This window comes from Octopus bimaculoides, chromosome 10 (genome assembly GCF_001194135.2).
Source record: "Octopus bimaculoides isolate UCB-OBI-ISO-001 chromosome 10, ASM119413v2, whole genome shotgun sequence".
NCBI classification, from domain to species: Eukaryota; Metazoa; Mollusca; class Cephalopoda; order Octopoda; family Octopodidae; genus Octopus; species Octopus bimaculoides.
The window spans coordinates 17705485-17724491 of NC_068990.1; the positions used below are offsets into that span (position 1 = coordinate 17705485).

General features: G+C 36.5%; 1 protein-coding gene across 1 annotated transcript in view; it reads left to right on the forward strand.

Moving 5' to 3' along the window:
* The window catches only part of LOC106883981 (dynein axonemal heavy chain 7), a 137291-nt gene that overhangs the window by 91663 nt on the left and 26621 nt on the right, over positions 1 to 19007 (forward strand). The window contains exons 49-58 of the mRNA XM_052971243.1: positions 2692 to 2832; positions 3284 to 3487; positions 4863 to 5005; positions 6113 to 6364; positions 7936 to 8050; positions 9476 to 9639; positions 12411 to 12564; positions 15694 to 15885; positions 17314 to 17447; positions 17965 to 18097. Coding sequence (XP_052827203.1) covers positions 2692 to 2832; positions 3284 to 3487; positions 4863 to 5005; positions 6113 to 6364; positions 7936 to 8050; positions 9476 to 9639; positions 12411 to 12564; positions 15694 to 15885; positions 17314 to 17447; positions 17965 to 18097 — 1632 coding nt within the window. The remainder of the gene's footprint in view (positions 1 to 2691; positions 2833 to 3283; positions 3488 to 4862; positions 5006 to 6112; positions 6365 to 7935; positions 8051 to 9475; positions 9640 to 12410; positions 12565 to 15693; positions 15886 to 17313; positions 17448 to 17964; positions 18098 to 19007) is intronic.

The window sequence follows — 19007 nt, forward strand, 5'->3', positions numbered from 1 at the left end:
AGGACTGCACACTATCAAATATGCTCTTCCTTCTTGTTTTTAGATGAGAAGTTGTGATTCGAGGGAGTTTGACTATTTTTTCTTGCAGATTGTAAGACTATATAGAAAATTGCTGGTTTGATGTGTGACAACATTTATCAGAATTTTGTTAGGAATTCATAAATTCTTAATTTGTCAGAATTTTAAAATTTCATTATTTTCAAATGTTACAATCCGAAATATTTACTGAGCTATGTCAAAATAACCTGGGGTATGTAAAAAAAAAACAAAAAAAAAAACAAAAGGTCTTTGCTTTTGTTGAAATTGTTCATTTTCAAATTCTTTAATATATAAGCACAGTTGTGGCTGTGTGGTAAGAAGTTTGCTTCCCAACCACATAGTTCTGGATTTAGTCCCACTGCATGGAACCTTGGGCAAGTGTCTTTTACTATAACCTCAGCCTGACCAAAGCCTTGTGAGTGGATTTGGTGGAAATAAACTGATAGAAGTCCATTGTGTGTGCTTGTGTGTGTCTGTCTGTATTTATCCCCTGCCACCACTTGATGACCTGTGTTGGTGCGTTTACATCCCTGTAACCTGGTAGCTCAACAAAAGAGAATGATAAAATAAGTGCCAGGTTTGAAAAAATAAAAAATAAGTACTTGGGTTGATTTGTTTGACTAAAATTCAAGGTGGTGCTCCAGCATGGTTTCAGACTAATAACTGAAATGAATAAAAGAAAAAGATGTGAAAATTTTAAATTTTCATGAACTTTGACTCTTTGGAATTAGCAAATTATTTTACTTTCCAAATATATTAGATTTTATTAAGTCGTGTAGAAGTTTCAGGCTGGCAGAGAATAGTGTTATAATGTCAACTTTGTCTTTCATTCTTTTGAGAGTTTATAAATAAGTACCAGTCCTGGGCAATGGATTATCAAAATGGTTAGAGGGCTGGCAAGATACCCAAGATATCTTGCAGCATCTGTTCTGGCCCTTTGCATTTTGACAGTAATATCTGCTGCAAGACTGGTGCCAGGTTGTATCATCCCAAGCTGGTTTTCTCTGAATAACATTGGTGGCTTGGAGAGGGGAGACTTACATCCATGAGCAACTGCCAGTCTTTCTCAAAAGATTTTGGCCAGGTCTGCATTTTCATGTGTAGATGAAAGGTCAATTTCAACCAATGGCTTTCTTAATAGGTCGAGTAATTTTCTCTTTGTACTTTCAAAGGTGACCAGTTTAGAGAATAACTCCATTGGAGAGTGTTTCTGAAGAAGTTGTGCAAAGTGTAGCATAAGATATCTAGTTTGGGTGTGGATGATGTATGTGTGAGAAGACAGTTTAGAAGGACTGAAAGGTGGTTTCTGTGTAATGGTATGTGTGGCAAGAATAACAATAAGTCCATTATTATGAAGAAGGAACCATGTGTTAAAAATATCCAAACTCTGAGACATATAAAATTGTCTGTTAAAATATGGGTTGGAGAGGTCCCAGTTAAACTTTGCTGCAATGGATTGGTTTGATAAGAAACTTCTGCTTCAAAACGTCAGATATAGACACTGTCCTCAAAGGAAAAGTTAATTTTATCAACCTCAGTACTTGACTGGTACCTGTTTCATTAATATTAGTTTCAGATGTTGGTACAAGGCCAGCAATTTCAGGGGAGGAAGTAAGTCAGTTACATTAACCCCACTGCTCAATTGCTACTTATTTTATCGACCCAGAAAGGCAAGGTGAACCTTCGCAAAATTTGAACTCAGAACATAAAGATGGGTGAAATGCTGTTAAGCATTTTGTTCAGCATGCTAATGGTTCTGCCAGCTCACTGCCTTACTTGTTTTATTAATATTGAAAAGATGAAATGCAAAGTTGGTCTGAATAATATTTGAACTCAGAATATAAAAAAGATGTGACTACAAAGCATTCAAAGTAATGCATTTACTGAACCTGCCATCTGTGGCTATATTGTCTCCCAAAAGATGTGTTGAAAACAATAATAACTCTTACTAATTTTGGCACAAAGCCAACAATTTTAAGGGGAGGCGGCAAGTACTTGACTGGTATTTTATCTTATTGACTTGAAAAAGATGAATGAGAAAGTTGAACTTGGAAGGATGTGAATAATAATGATAATGATCCTTTCTACTATAGGCACAATGCTTGAATGATGATGATGATAATAATAATAATAATAATAATAATAATAATAGTAATAATAATAATAATAATAATAATAATAATAATGATAATAATAATAGAGCATAACAGATTAGACCTAGTGGTGATGGACAAGGTGCACCACATATGCTGTATAGTTGATGTTGCATGCCCCTTTGACCCACAAATAGTCAAGATGGAAGGCGCAAAGATAGATAGATACAACCCTCTTAAGTACAAAATAGCCCAGCTATGGAAAATGAAGAAGGTGAAGATAGTGCCAATTATTGTTGGGTCCTTGGGAACAGTATCAGAAAGCATCAAGAGGAATATAATGAAAATTGGAATAGAGTACCCTGTAGAACTGTTAGAAAAAGTTTGCTTCTTTGGCACAGCCAGAATAATCAGGAAAGTATCAGATAGCTGAAAAGAACGAATGGCATGGCACTGTAGGCTGCAGGTAATAAGCTCACTACGCATGCAAGACTTCAGGAGCTCCAACAAAACCTGTGATAAAGAGAAAATAAAAATGATTATTATTAATATTTTTCAGATTGTGAAAGCAGATGAAGTTGTAGCTAATGAACATGCTATTAATGCTAAAGGCATTAAAGATGAATGCAACAATGATCTCGCTAAAGCCATGCCTGCATTAAACCAAGCTCTAGCTGCCCTGGATACACTAACTCCACAGGTAAACATTCCATTACTTTTTTGCAGTTAATCTCATCAGTAGGGTGCTTAACAATGAGCTGAGATTATGGCAGTTTGTGTTTTGTCTTTGATGTGTGACATGTCCATGGCTAAAACCTTTAACTACTATTGTAAAAAAAAAAAAAGCTTTGGTGTTAGTACTTGTGCTGGTGCCACACAAAATGCACTGGTGATGGTGCCACACAAAATGCACTGGTGATGGTGCCATATAAAAAGCATTGGTACTGGTGCCATGTAAAATGCTTCCAGTGTACTTTGTAAAGTGGTTGGCATTTGGAAGGGCATCCAGCTTTAGAAACCAAGCCAAAACTATGGAATCTGGTGCAGCCTCTGGCCTTACCAGTTCTTGTCAATGGATGTTAAATTATAATGATGATGGTGATTAAAATATGAATCCTATGGTGTTAAAATAGTCTTCAATTTCTTCTTAGGATATTACTCTGGTAAAATCCATGAACAATCCACCTTGGCTTGTACGTCTGGTAATGGAAGCTGTCTGTGTTATAAAAGGAATAAAACCTGATAGAGTTCCTGATCCTTCTGGATCTGGTAAGAAAATAGAAGACTTTTGGCCACCATCAAAGCGTGTTCTAGGAGATATGAAGTTTCTGGAAAGTCTTCACACTTTTAATAAGGTAATTAATTATCAACTTTATTTAATCAGCTTTTTCTTATTTTCTTCTTTATTTTTTAGTTTAGATTTAGATTTCTTTTGACAATGTTTTGAAAAAAACTTCAGAGAACAAATGATAATGACCAAAAAATGAAATGTCTAAATAAAGTAGAAACCAGATTTCAAGGACACAACAATATCTGTTTCAACAAAAGTTAACCCATGATGTCTGTTGATGGTGGAGGCAGTCAATTTCTGATTGAACTGAGAAATCTCGGTTTCCATTTGTATTTTTCCAAATTGCTGATACTATTGTCAGTTACAACTCCAAACAGAAGAAACCAGATTTGAACATGAATTTCACAAAATTGGAGCAAATAACCTAAGCCATCCTGTCCAATGCTTTAACAATTTGCCAAATGAGCTAATTTTCAATTGAGGGGTGAAAGAACCAATGTTCCAAACACTTTTATTTCTGGAGAAATGTTTTCAGCTTATAATATTTTATGGACTGTTAACCTCATCTCTACAGATGACCTATATATATAAATACACACACACACATGCATGCACGCATGTGCGCACACACACACACACATTTACACATGAGGGTATATTGAAAAGTTCCTGGCTTTCGATAAAAGATAATACAGGAGGATCAGTTAATTATGATTTTATCAAACATATTCCCCTCTCAGATTCACACACTTATTGCAGTGGTTTTTTAGTTTTTCTAAGCCCTGTAAAGAAACTGAGAGGGTAGGACCTCCAACCAATACCCTTAAAATCAGGAACTTTTCAGTACCCACTCACATACCCATTTAGTGTTTACTGTCAGAAGAAAGGGTACACAGTACTACAGTAAAGATTAGTAATATTTAATTTTTATCCAGTTAGTCTCTGGCTACTCTGAGTTATGTCTGGAGGTGCAGAGAATCTTCAGGCATGTTACGCCTGAAAAAAATTATGGAATTTATGTGCATTGTGCACACACACACACACACTACACAGGAGAAACAAAAGGTAAAGAAAAAGAAAATTAAGAAAAGAAAAGAAAGCAGAAAAATAAAAAGAGAAAAGGAAGAAGAAGAAGGGGCAAATATTACAGTGCTTGGAAACAGGTGAGAATTGGCAACAAGAAGGATATTTGGCTGCAGAAAGTCTGCCTCAGTGAATTCCATCTGATTCACACAAGCATGGAAAAGTGGACATTAAAATGATGGTGATGATGGTGAATCAAATCTTCTTACTTGGAAGTAGAAGATTAAATATTTGATTAAAATAGAGAAAATGCTAGAAAACTCTGCTGAGAGTTAAGTACACAGTTTGGTATTTATAAGTATTAAACAAGAAGCTTAAAATTCAAATGCTATCTGATGTGATTTTCTTTGCTTTAGGATAACATTAATCCAGGAATCATGAAAACAATCCGGACTAAATATATTGCAAACCCAGATTTTGATCCTGAAAAAATCAAAGTTGCCTCGACAGCTTGTGAAGGTCTTTGTAAATGGATTCGAGCCATGGATACATATGATAAGTAAGTGATTTGATTTGAAATTTGTGATGTAGTTTGGGTAAAAGATTTCATCTGTCACCCAGTCCAATACCACCACTTAATCCTTGGGTGTCTTTAGGGGAGTTTCCTTTGATAGCAAGCAGTCAAAATGTGATTTGCTACTTTCTACTCCAATAGGGTTTCTTACATCCTCCTCATCCTCTCCTACAAGTTTTGAAGGCATAAAGAACAGGGATGCTGCCCCTACTTTCTTGTGACAGTTATATAGAAAAGAAAAAAAAAATTGATCAATCCAGCATGAGTTATTTGTGACAGGTCATTTATTATAACCTAAGAATATATATATTTGGTGAAAAAACACATGAAAATAACTGAAAGATACCATCATTACCACCACAAGGCTTTGATCAACCCAGGGCTATAGTAGAAGACACTTGCCCCAAGGTGTCATGTAGTGTGACAAAACCTGAAACCATATGACTGGAAAGCAAACTTCTTAATGTCATAGCCATACCAGAATGCTTTAAAACGGGATCATTAACCAGGAGTGGATTTAGGCAGATTAGCATTAGAAGGATTAATCCATTTGTCATGGTATTTTTTGCTAAAATACATTGCCTTTGTTTTAATTAATTTTGAAAATAACAAAGAATTTTGTAAAATAACTTTTTCATTATTAAGCTGGTGTTTAGAACATAGATTAACATGCAACTTTGGTGGAAGGTTTTAGTCTAAATCCCTTTAAAACAGGGAGTTTGTATTATAGAACCAGGGTAGGTGTCAGGTGGGTTTGTGTTAAAAGGATTAAATACAGTTCAAATAAATACTATTTGCAGATTAATATTATTTGGAGTTCAAAGTTGGTGAGCTGGCAGAAATGTTAGCATGCCAAACGAAATGCTTAGTGGTATTTCATCTGTCTTTATGTTCTGAGTTCAAATTTCGCCAAGGTTGACTTTGCCTTTCATTCTTTTCAGGTTTGATAAATTGAATACCAGTTGCATACTGGGATTGATTTAATCGACTGCCCCCCCCTCACCCTCCCAAAAAAAATTTCGAGCCTAGAGCAGAAAAGAATATTGTTGAGTTCTTATTTTTTTATTTAACTGCTTTCTTCTTTTTCTGCAGAGTTATCAAAGAAGTTGCTCCCAAAATAGAAACGCTTAAGAAAGCTGAAGAAGACCTTAGACTTGCCAAAGAATCTTTGGATAAAAAGAGGGCTTCATTAAAAGCTGTACAGGACAGACTCGATAAGTTAAACCAGCAAATGGAAAATAATAAACAGAAGAAAGCAGACTTGGAAAACCAAGTAGATTTGTGCACAAAAAAGCTGGAAAGAGCAGAGCAGTTGATTGGTGGCCTGGGAGGAGAAAAAGATAGGTAATGCTTTTGAATGGAGTTTATAATATAAAAATTACTTTGAACTTAACTTTAGATTTGTGTTTGTGTGTGCATGCATACTTGCAAGTATGTTGTAGAAACTGAGTTTGTATCATTTGGAAAATTTTAGCTTTTACGTAATTCTTGTGTAAAAGAACTGGTAAATGAAAGCAGATTAATGGGTGATGGTAGCCAAAACAGAAAAGATTTTATGAAGTTATTGAACAAAGCAGCTGGATATGCTTTTGTTTTTTATACAGTTTTGTCCCAAACAAGGTTTGAGGCTGCTATAATGTAAGGGACTCTAAAGAAGGAAAAGAAGGGCCTATACATTCAAAGTTTAAAGGACTGAATATTATAGATCAGAGGAAAAAATGATGGCAATGAGTTCCGGAGAGCAGCAGGTCAAGGAAAGAATCTATTAGAATAGAAAAGATGGATGACTAACAGGAAGCTCAACAGAGAAATGATGAGGACTTTGACAAAGAGCAGAGGAAATTATGATCATGGGAGAGATGACAGATGAGAAAGTGGCAGCCGTGGTGGTGGTAGTGGTAGCTGTCATGGTAATATCATATCATTGGGTCCTTTGGATTAATTTGGGCTACATTCCTGGCTGCCCCTCCCTTCCTCCCTTATTTATTTAATTGCAATTAGGTCTTAAAGGGTGAAAACTGAGGTGTTACTTTCTTCTTTTATCCTGGAATATAAAGAAGGCATTGCATTTAATAAATATCAATGCTCTTAATTTCAACCATTTTATATCTCTCACTGCCTATAAAATATTTAGGTTCTTTCACCGAATTAATTTCGTAACCTTGGTGATAGGTATGCTATTATAATTGGTATTTCTTCATATATGGACACATGCCAGCCTCTGGGCCACAGTCTTGCTATCTTTTTCTTCTCTCTCTGTCTTTCCGATTGCTAGTATGCAGTGATGCATATTCCAACATGCAGTGGAAAAGTCTGATGAGGTGCAGTGTGACTGTCTTGGCATACTGTACTCCTCGCCTCACTTGTCCAGTTTATATCTCAATGTCTGTTAATTCTAGCGCTGGCCACAACAGAGGTACATGCATAATGATGAAGGACTTAATCTGATAAAACTCAGCACTTGATGTTCCTCTACTCTTATTATTGGTATTATTAAAGGTGACGAGCTAGCAAAATCATTACCACACTGGACAAAATGCTTAGAGACATTTTTATTTGCTCTTTACATTTTGAGTTCAAATACTACTGAGATAAACTTTGCCTTTCATCCTCTCAGGTTCAATAAAATACTTGTTCAGCATAGGGATTGATGTAATCAGCTTCCCCTTCCCCTCATAATTTCAGACCTTGTGCCAAAATTAGAAAGGATTATAAAGAATTATTGATGTTGTGCACAATAGTTTCTTTGGGGGTGGGGTGGATAGGGTTACTCAGGCTGTTAATGTTACAGTTATTTATGTATGTATTTGTTTTTATTTTTTTTTATTATGTTTGCCTGTACTGAGTGGGAGAGATAGTTTGATAGTGTTTTTAGCACTTACATCAGTGTTATTCATATAAGGTAACTATTTCAGATGGAATATTGCTGCTGAGAATCTTGCTGTCCAGTATACAAATCTAACAGGTGATGTTTTGATATCAGCTGGTGTTGTTGCTTACTTGGGAGCCTTCACGTCAGCTTATAGACTTGTAAGTAATCATGTTTTCACTGATACACCCTCTGTTAGAATCTGATTGTAACTGATTTGTTTGTGAGCCTCTGAAGAAAGAGCATTCACACACAGAAAACAATAGTGTTTATAATCATTGACTAAATTTTAATTCCATTATATGTACTGTGTTAGTGCTTCATAAAAACCACTTGTACCAGTGCCACATGATAAGCACTCATGCCTGTGCCAGGGTCACATAGAAAGCACTCATGCTGGTGTCATGTAATGGGTACTCATGCTGGTGTCACATAAATGCACTTGTGCTGGTGGCATGTTAAAAGCACCCAGCACACACTGTAAAGTTGTTGGTTGTTAGGAAGGGCATCAAGCCATAGAAACCAAGCCAAATCAGACTGAAAGCTGGTGTAGCTTCCCAGCTTCCCAACTTTGGTCAACCCATCCAACCTATGCCAATATGGAAAATGGATGTTAAAGGAGGCTGATAATGGTGTTGATGTAATCTCAGTGAAGTAGTAAAATTAAGCTAATTGCCTCAGGGAGGTGGGGCAGTTCTCATTTTATTTTTCACTCCTAAACATGTACACATAAGCACAATTATGACTGCAACCTCCAGCTGGCCAATACATTGTCAGTGAAACACCCTAACCACTAGGATATGTGCCTTCACTGGCCAGTATAATTTACATAAGTTACAAAACATAAGATAAAGGAATTAAGTGAGTCCCATGACAGGAATGCGGATAATTCAGGTGGGTATTGACCCACTGAATGAGGTATACAAAAGAAATTTTCAATAGGATTTTTTGATTGTAGAAGAAAACAGAAACCTGAGAGTAGTTGTTTGTAGCTCTCAAAGGAAAGGGGAGATAATTTCAAGAAATTAAGAATTAATTGCACAAAGAATTTACTTTTTAGGCTTAGAAGAAAATTGAGATGAATTTTGTTGAACTTTTGAAACTAACAACAGTGGTTTATGAGGAAGATAATGTTGGTAATAGCCTCAATATGGTAGTAGTGATAGTGATTGTGATGATGATGGTAATGATAATTATAGAGATGTTGATGTTGCGATAGGGTCTTGAGTTTGTGATACTTGAGTAGACAACATATAATCAATATGCATTTAACCATCCAGTGATTCTTTTTCAGAATTGCATAACATCAACTTCATTATCCACTGTGTCACATCTTTTATTTTAAATGGTAGTATGTGATGTGTAGGAGATTTGGCTGTTATTTCTTGTAGATTGAGTGACCATGTAGAGGTTCTTTTGTTGGTTTGTTGATTGGGTCATTGATAACAGTGGTGATAGATTTGAGGATGAAAATAATTCTTTGTGTTTTTATCCTTTTGTTTTAATTAATTTTTTTCTTGCTCTCTGCAGTTTTTTCATTTTTTATTTTTATCTATTTTGTTTTCTTTTTGTGTGTGTGTCTTCAGGATCAAATCCATTATTGGGTGAAAGAAATCAAAGAAAGTGGAGTCCCTTGCACTGATGAATTCTCTTTGGTACACACGCTGGGAGAGCCAGTGAAGATCCGTGAATGGAATATCAATGGTCTACCAACTGATACATTTTCTATTGAAAATGCCATCATAATTACGTGAGAACCAAAATTATTATTTATTGATTTTCCTAGAGTGATGGATTGACAGAAGTGTTAGAGCACTGGATAAAATGTGTGGATCTTTACATTCAAAGTTCAAATTCTACCAAGGTAGTAATTGCTTTTTCATCATTCTGGTCATAGGTATTTATACTTGAAAAACAAGTAAAGGTTGGCAACAGGAAGGGTATTTGGCCAGAGAAGACTTCCTCAGTAAGTCCTCGTCCAATTCATATCAGCATGGAACAAATGGACATAGACATTTTGACAATGATGATGATGCTGATGTGAGTGTCAAAGGTCAAGAACAGCATCATCACTGCTGATGACTTTGATTGTTGTCAGCAAAGACTGATTCTTTAGAATCGTTTGAACCATGTTCCTGCTGTGATTATTTAAGCCTCATGAGGTTAAAAAGAAAACAGTGTTAACCTTTATGTGGTTGCTTGAGTTGCTAAAAATAGCAACCAAATCTATTTTTAAAATACAACCACTGCCACTTAACAGCAAAAAGTGTGGGGCCAAGAAAACACTGGATGAGCATAGTTCTAGATATACTATGTCTGAAAGAAAGACGTGATGGTCACGACTGGAGGGTCTTTGGTCATAGATCTGTCTGTTCAGGGTTAACCTGGTGTTAAATAGATACAGCAGTGACACAATTCTGCATTTATACCAGACTATCTAAATCCAGCAGCAAAGAAGTAGGAGAGAGAGAGAGAGAGAGAGAGAGAGAGAGAGATTATATTTGGTTTAAAGAAAATTGATCAATAATGTTTATTGATTATGGAACATTTTTATAAGCAGATTTGTCTTACAACACTTAAAAGATTAAGATTAACCAAAATCAATGTCTTTAAGACTAAACAAGAGTGCTTCCATTTCCAAACTAGCTTAAAATTTCTATTGTGGTGACTGAGAGAGAGAGGGAGAGAGGGAGGGAGGGTGAGAGATGGGGAAAGAGGGGGGAGAGAGAGAGAGAGAGAAAAAGAGAGTGCACTAAAGTGTCCTGTTGCTGATATTTAGCGTTTAGTTCAAATCTTATGTAACAAACTCATAATCAAAGTTGTTCCATCCTTGACCTTCCCATCTTTATTTTAAGACATTATTATGTCATCCAAGGTGCCTTCCCATTTTTAGAACAGTGAAGTGTGTTTTGAGGAAAATATTGCTGCTTTTTCTAGCAAATTGTCCAGAGACTCTCATATTGGTTCTGTTGTTACATAATCGTTTACAAGTTTTGGCCCAAGGTCAGCAAGTTGTTTTTCACTTGTTTCGGTCATTAGACTGTGGCCATGATGGGGCACCTCATTGAAGAATTTGACCTCAGTAGTTATTTTTTGTAAAGCCTGGTATTTATTCCATCGCTCACTTTTGCTTAACTGCTTAGTTACGTGGATGTAAACAAACCAATACTAGTTGACAAGTGTTGGTGGAGGACAGACACAGACACAAGACAGACAGACAGAAACACATGACAGGCTTCTTTCAGTTTCAGTTTACAAATCCACTCACAAGGCTTCGGTCAGCTTAGGGCAATAGTAGAAGACACTTGCCCAAGATATCAGGCAATGGGACTGAACCCTGAACCATGTGGATGGGAAGCAAGTTTCTTATCACACAGCCATACCTGCACTTATGAAAGAAGATTTGCAGAATGTTAGGCTACTGTTTCTAGTTAGCTAAGGGGTCATGTAGAGACCCATATTTTTTTTCCAACCTTTTTATTTCTAGGATGACATTATTCAATGTGTACCACCTTATTTTTTTAAGATGGTAGGGTTTATTTTTTGGGAGATTGGATGCAGGTTGAGTGACCATGTAAAAAGTGATGCTGGTAAGTTTTCTTAGTCTGTATACTGTGTGTGTTTTGGGGCTGTTAAGTAAGATTACGTTGCCAATTATCCCTCGAGTAAATGCAAGAAGTCTTCTTCAAGTTTACTTTTGTGGAACAAGTACACTGTTACCAAAAGTCGTTGATGTTGTGTTTGGATGAGGTCTGAATGCAGAAGTACAAATGATGTTATCTGCTTCAAAGTATGAAGCAATGACAGAGAAGCAAGAAGAATGTGGGGAAACTAATTCAAGTGCAGAGGTAATTTTGTTTTCCTTTTTTGTGAATTTTCATCCAAAGAGAAAAAGGAGTGGCCATGACTTTTTGTGGAAGCTGAGGTTAATGGTATGTTGGAGTGGATTATGATTCATAGGTCTCTGTTGAAGAAAGCTATCTGTCATGAAATTAGGTTATCCTCAAATCACAGTTCTGCATTGATTGCTTGCAACAAAGGAGACTGCTGAAGGGCAGCACTCATAGACTAGGGGGTTGTTTTAAAACATTTCCATAAAGTGAAAGTCACCAATCAAAGGTTCAAGAGTTCACACAATCCTTCATGTTTGAAATATCTGTATCTCTCATATTGTTGTTGATGTTGTTTAACCCCAGGTCAAACCTGATTGAGCAAAACTATGACAGATGGCATTCCAGCCTGATTATCCCATCTTATCGCTGAAATAGTTTATTCTGCATTATATATATCGAATAAGTCCAACCCATGCCAGCATGGAAGATGGACATTAAATGATGATAATGATGTTGTTCATTTTCTTTTTTTTTTATCTTGGTGTGTAATTTGAGGAACATTAGGCCATTGCTTCTAGCCTGTCGAGTGACCACATGAAGTCATTCCCTTATTGATTAATTTTTTTCTTCACATATCCTTATGTTTACTTTCACTGCAATCATTTAAGATGTCCTCTTTTCATTGCAGTAATGCTCGACGGTGGCCATTAATGATAGACCCTCAAGGACAAGCTAACAAATGGATTAAAAATATGGAAAAGGCAAACAATTTAAGTGTTGTTAAAACCAGTGACTCAGATTTCAACAGAACTCTTGAGAATTGTATTCAATTTGGAACACCTGTAAGTGGAGTTTTTCTATTCCTTGAGATACTGAGCCAGACTTACTTTCTTGTACTTATGGTGGCATTCACCTGGGATGGGTTGAACAAGCTTTAAACAATGAATTCACTCATGTTCAGAGTTACAGTGGAAAAACAAATTCACTCGTGTTCCCTGGTCCCATGCATACACACTTTGGGATAATGTGATCCATAGCAGCTCATCTTGCAGTCAATCGTTGATCATCACAGAGGATTCACAGACCAAGCCTCTACCAATTACCAGAGCAGACATAGCCTGGGTTTGAAGCAGGTTCTAGGGTCATGCTTTAACAAAAGATAAAGGGGGCCTCACTCCTAGTGGTCTTCCAGCATGTCGGACACCTATATGGAATTATGGGTCCATGCTATTGCTAAATAGTCATTAAACTTATCACTTAGTTCATCATTCCTTTTGACAGGTCTTGTTTTCAGTCCTACTGGATTTCAGGTCTACCACAGGGCTGATTTTCAAGAGTAAAGTCACCAGACCAGAACTTCTCAAACCATTGACATACAGTGCACTCATTCACCACATCTTCACCAAACAGCTCATTGATGTTTTGAGCTGTCTGGGATGCATTAGTTCCATGATGGAACTCATATTCATAAACAACATGAATTTTTTATCTATTCATAGGTTCACAAAAATTGATTTACAAGAGAAAACTCACAATATAATCAGACACCATGAATTTCATTTCAAAAAGTGATGATGTAACTATCAGGATAAAACATTAGAGTTAACGGCTGTCAAACTTGGTGCATAAGAAAATTGGACATTTCATTCTTAATGGCCTGATATTATTATTATCATAAAACTTTGGATTTTTCCAAACTTCAGAATTGAATGAGCCAAGAGAAAAAGCTGGATATTGAAGGTATCAGATGCAAAAGAGAAGCCAGCACTGATATGGGTGAATGATGTGTAAAGGGTGAGGACATCATGTTTAACAAAAGTGCCAAGTCCTCAAAGTGGTTGGAACATAGAAAGACAGGGAATACAGTTGTGAAGACTGATCTCAAGCTGTTGAGTCTCACAAATGAGATAGCAAAGTGCAACAATTGGTAACATGCACAACTGGAGTGGACCTGTACTTCCATACAAACATGAGAATATCAAAATGGAAGGAGTGATGGAAGCTGGAATGCTCTCTCTACTACACTCTTCCTCCCACCCATTTATAACTTCTTCCTACCTATCTTTCATTGTCTCTCTCTCTCTGCAGCTCCTTTGTCCCTTGACACTATCTTATTTCTGTCTTTCTCTCTCTCTCTTTCTCTCTCAAGCTATCCCACCCTCTCATATTTTCTGTACCCTGTCACCTATATAACGTGAGATAACACTGAATCTCAGTCTATTCAACACACAGTACCATCCTTATCACTTAGTGTTCTCTCTTTCTTTCTTTCTTTCATTCTTTCTCTCTCTCTCTCTCTCTCTCTCTTTCTCTCTCTCTCTCTCTCTCTCTCTCTCTCTCTCATCTCAATCCTTTGTGAAATAAGGGATCTTTCTTCCCACCACCACCACCACCACCACCACCACCACCATGATATTTCTGCTGTTTAGTCATCTTTTCTTCTCTCTTCTCCTCCTCCTCTCAAGTGAATTATAATTGACATCACTTTTCTCCCACCTTCACTCATCACTACAACAATTCATCAATCATGCACTCTCTATTCTATCAAACAACTTGTTGCCATTGTCCATCTCCCTTCCAAAAAAACCCTGCCACTACAACTTCCATCAGTTTCCATTCTATTACTTCTCACTCCTCTGTTACTCTCCCCTCTGCCACCCCCTCACACCAATATATCTGTTTCTCCTTTCATACTTTCTCTTTCTCTCTATCTCACAACACAACTTCAACTTCTTTCATCACCCTTTCTTTTATTCTCTCTCTCTTAGACTAGTGTGGGCTCTTTGAGTCTGGCTACAAGCTTACAGTGTGACCTCATTAGTGCTAGTGCCTTGATAAAATGTTTGATGAATTGAGCAAAGACAAGGTAGCACCAAAAAGACTCTTTAGTCTTGCCAAGCAACAAAGTTTCTTGCAGTACAGGAGATATATGGAGTGCCTGGTATTTTGTGGAGGTGCATAGCTTAGTGGTTAGGGTATTGGACTCTTTGATCATAAGCTTATGGTTTTGATTCCTGGACTGGGTGAGGTATTGTGTTCTTGAGTAAAACACTTCATTTCATGTTACTCCAGTCCACTTTACCTGGTAAAAATGAGTAGTCTTGCAACAGACTGGTATTCCATCCAGGGGGGAATATATACATCAGAGAAACTGGGGAAACTCACTCTCTGGGATCTATTTTAAAACGGGGGCCACAGTTTTCATTAATGTTTTACGTAGTGTTTTTGGTACCGAAAGACTTTCAAACTTCGTATACTTATCTATTTTGTGTTATAGAACAGAAAAATATTTTTGTATTCGAATTTATTTCATGTAAAAAATTGTCTTATTTCGATAATTTCAACCAATCACTGACAAGTATTCAGTTGTTTACATTTACTCCTTTGGCTGATTAAGTGGTGTAAAGCGTATTTAATCTCCATAGCTTCTGACATTTGCAGAGAGGCAATTTGCTTTTTTCATTTTCTTTTTTTTTTTCTTCGTTTTATTTGCTTTTTTCTTTTTAAATTTGCTGTTTTACCCTAACCCTAACCTTAGAAAGGTTTATTAGCTACTGCCAATATGCTTCAGCCATTTTTTGACAAGGAAATAATAATTTTATCACCGATAGAATTGTTTCAGAATCGTTTGTTTATGTAGTCGGCACTTAATGTATATCGGCTGAATGGATGTCAGTGATTGGTTGAAATTACAGATATACGACAACTTTAACATGGAATAACTTAGGGATTTCTTTTTTTTTAAGAAGACTAAGAGAAAAAGATGTTTTATATGACATTCTATCAGTGTTCCAAGTTTCAAAGTGTTTCGTTAAGAAAATACTGTGACCCCCGTTTAAAAATAGATCCGCTCTCTGCTCCTTATAGAGTAATGTGGACTTACCATGCCCGATACTTTAGAAGGAGCATGTTTTCAATTGTTTGCTTCATTTTTTTTTTTGTTGCTCATTTGTAATTTCTTTAATGGTCAGGTTTTAGTGGAAAATATTGGTGAAGAAATCGACCCAATGCTTGAGCCCCTTCTACTGAAGCAGACATTTAAACAAGGTGGTACATTGTGTATCCGTCTGGGTGACAGCACTATTGAATACAGCAATGATTTCAAGTTCTACATGACAACAAAATTGAGGAACCCCCACTATATGCCAGAAACTTCTGTAAAGGTAAAATATAACACCTTTTTTTAATAGCCATCTATGTATTATATTTTATATCTCCTACTGATGTGTTTTATTTAAAACACAGCATGTCCATGAGATTATTATCACAGGATGAATACTGCAGTAAATTTGCCTTTTGTGATGTTTTCACATTAAGTATGATACACAGATGGCTGTTTTAATCTTTTTTCTTTTCTCTTCTTACTTTTCCTTTTCTTTTTCTTTTCTTTTTTTTTCTTTATTTCTTTTTTGGCTAAATACAAAGCTGCAGACGTGGCTCTGTGGTTAAGAAGTTTCCTCTTCCCATCCATGCAGTTTAGGGTTCAATCCCATTGTCTGTTAACTTGGGCAAATGTCTTTACTTTAGCCCTGGACTGACCAAAGTCTTGCAAGGGAATTTTGTTTGTGTATACCTTTATATGTATGTATGTGTGTGCATGTGTATGTGTGTATATATGAATGTATGTATGTATGTATGTATATATGTATGTGTATATGTATGTATGTATGTATGTGTATATGTATATATGTTTGTGTGTGTGTATATGTATGTGTGATTGTGTGTGTGTTATTATCTTGAGATTGTGTGATCCCTGTAAAGGAGCATCACCATCTTATAAGCAGTATCCTTCATTTTCAATCTTCTGTGAAAACATGCCTGGACTGGGAGAAATATTTCTTTTCTTGGAAGCTGGTGAGGGTTGGCAACAGGATGAGCATCCAACCAAAAAAAAAGTCAGCCTCAGCAAATTCTGTCCATCACATGCAGGCATGGAAAACTGGTCATTAAACTGATGCTGATGAGGATAGTAATGACGATAATAATTGTGAGTGATTTTATATTTTATTCATTATTGTTTGGCAAAATCATTAGAGTGTCAGACAAAAAGATGTATTATTTCTTCTGGCTCTAAACATTCTGAGCTCAAATCCTGCTGAAGTCATCTTTGCCTTTCATTCCTTTGGGGTCAATGAAATAAAGTACCAGCCAAGGACAAAGGGGTAATGGTATCAACTGGTTCCTTTCCTTCCAATTTGCTGGCCTTGTGCTTAAATTAGAAATCATTATCGTTTTGTCTGGCCAAGAAGACCTCTATCAAGTGAGTAATCACTGAAAGGAATAGATCTGAATAGGTGCTGAAAGGTTCCTGGTTTTGGGTAAAAGAAAATACAGGAGGATCAGTTAATTATGATTTTATTTAACATATCCCCCTCTCAGATTCACACACTTATTGCAGCAGTCCTTCAGTTTTTCTAAACTCTGTAAAAGAATTCAGAAGTTTGGGTCTTCAACCAGGCCTTTCACGATACCCTTAAAGCCAGAAACTTTTCTGCACCACCTTGTAATATGGTTTCTTGGTATTATAAAATTAGTAATAATGATTAGAAAATGAATGATTAACATTTTGACCTGATTTCTTTCTAATGTAGGTGACATTATTGAACTTCATGATCACCGAAGAAGGGCTGCAAGACCAGCTGCAAGGAATTGTGGTTGCCAAAGAAAGACCTGAACTGGAAGAGGAGAAGAACTCTCTCATTCAGCAAGGAGCCAAGAATAAAAAGTCAGGATTGTCTTTTATTTTTTGTTTTTACAGATTAGATGATGATGATGATGGTGATTTGTTAACCACTCATTAAGAGTCTTTTTGATAATTATTGTACCATTATTAACAGCACCATTATCAACATCATTGTTATGTTTTAATACTGAATTATCAACTTGGAGACAACACAACATATACTCAAAAATGCATGCTGATTAAAGCAGAACTTAAAAATCCACGTGCAAAAAGTATCATGCCACTTACGAAACAAACCAGTATGCAAATTAGAAGGCAGTCCAAAAGGACACAAGGTGAACGCATGAAATAAAGCAGAGTCACTAAACTTAGTTCAATAGAATTAAATTTGAGCAATATAACACCACCACCACCATCAACATCATCATTATTATCAGGATCTTTTTTGTCAATAACAAAGTTAATTTTTTGTAATGAGGATGCTTAATGAAATTTTTGTTCTAAAGTAATTCAAAGGTGACTAGTGTTTTGTCTTTTTATTTGTTCCAATTGTGTACAGGCAACTTAAGGAAATTGAAGACAAAATTCTTGAAGTCCTCTCAACCTCTGAAGGAAATATTCTGGAAGATGAAACTGCTATTAAAGTTCTCTCTTCTTCTAAAGCTTTAGCTGATGAAATATCAGAAAAGCAAGTAAGTTCATTCACAGAGAGTTTTATTGGTCACACATTTCTTGGTTTTGTGTGTGTGTGTGTGTGCATGCATGTCCATGTGCATGTGTGTATGTGTTTGTGTGCACATGTCTGTATGCATGCATGTGTGTGCATGCACATGTGCACACATGCATGTGTGTGTTTGTGTGCATGTGTATGTATGCATGCATGTGTGCATGTGCATGTGTGTATATCTCATCATCATCATCATCATCATAATATCCACTTTTCCTTGTTTGCATGGGTCAGACAGAAATTGTTGAGATTGAATTTCTAGGGGACCAGGTGCTCTTCTTGTTGCTAACCCTTACCTCTTTCCAAGCAAGGTAATATTTCCTTATGACTGGAAATGTTTCCATGACCCCCTCTAAATACCCAGGTTTTCACCACTCACTGCATCCCCCCCTCCATTCTCTACTCATGCTTCTTTGGCTTTGCCCTACCACTTATATCATGACCTCTGTACCTCAAGAATATGCCCTGGCATTTACCAACATCTATCTCTCTCTTCTTTTACTCAACCATCCCATTTATAATCTGATCCCCATCTCTTTTGAGTATGCCCGGCATTTTGCCACCATCTGTCTCCTGCTCTTTCTTGCACTCTTGCTGTCTCTCACTCTGTCTCTCCTTCTCCTGCTCTTCCCTCAGGCTGGGTAACCATGTATCCTCCTTTACAGCAGCACACCTGTTTTTGACCTCATTATTCATCTCTCTCTCTCTCTCTCTCTCTCTCTCTCTCTGGCTGGGCAACCATGTACCTCCCACCTGCCAATTCACTGCCTTACCCAATATATTACTGGTATTTATTTTATTGATCTCAGAGGGATGAAAAATAACCCTTTGGTCATCATTTTCCTGCTGAAATACACTTCCTTTGTTTCAATTCA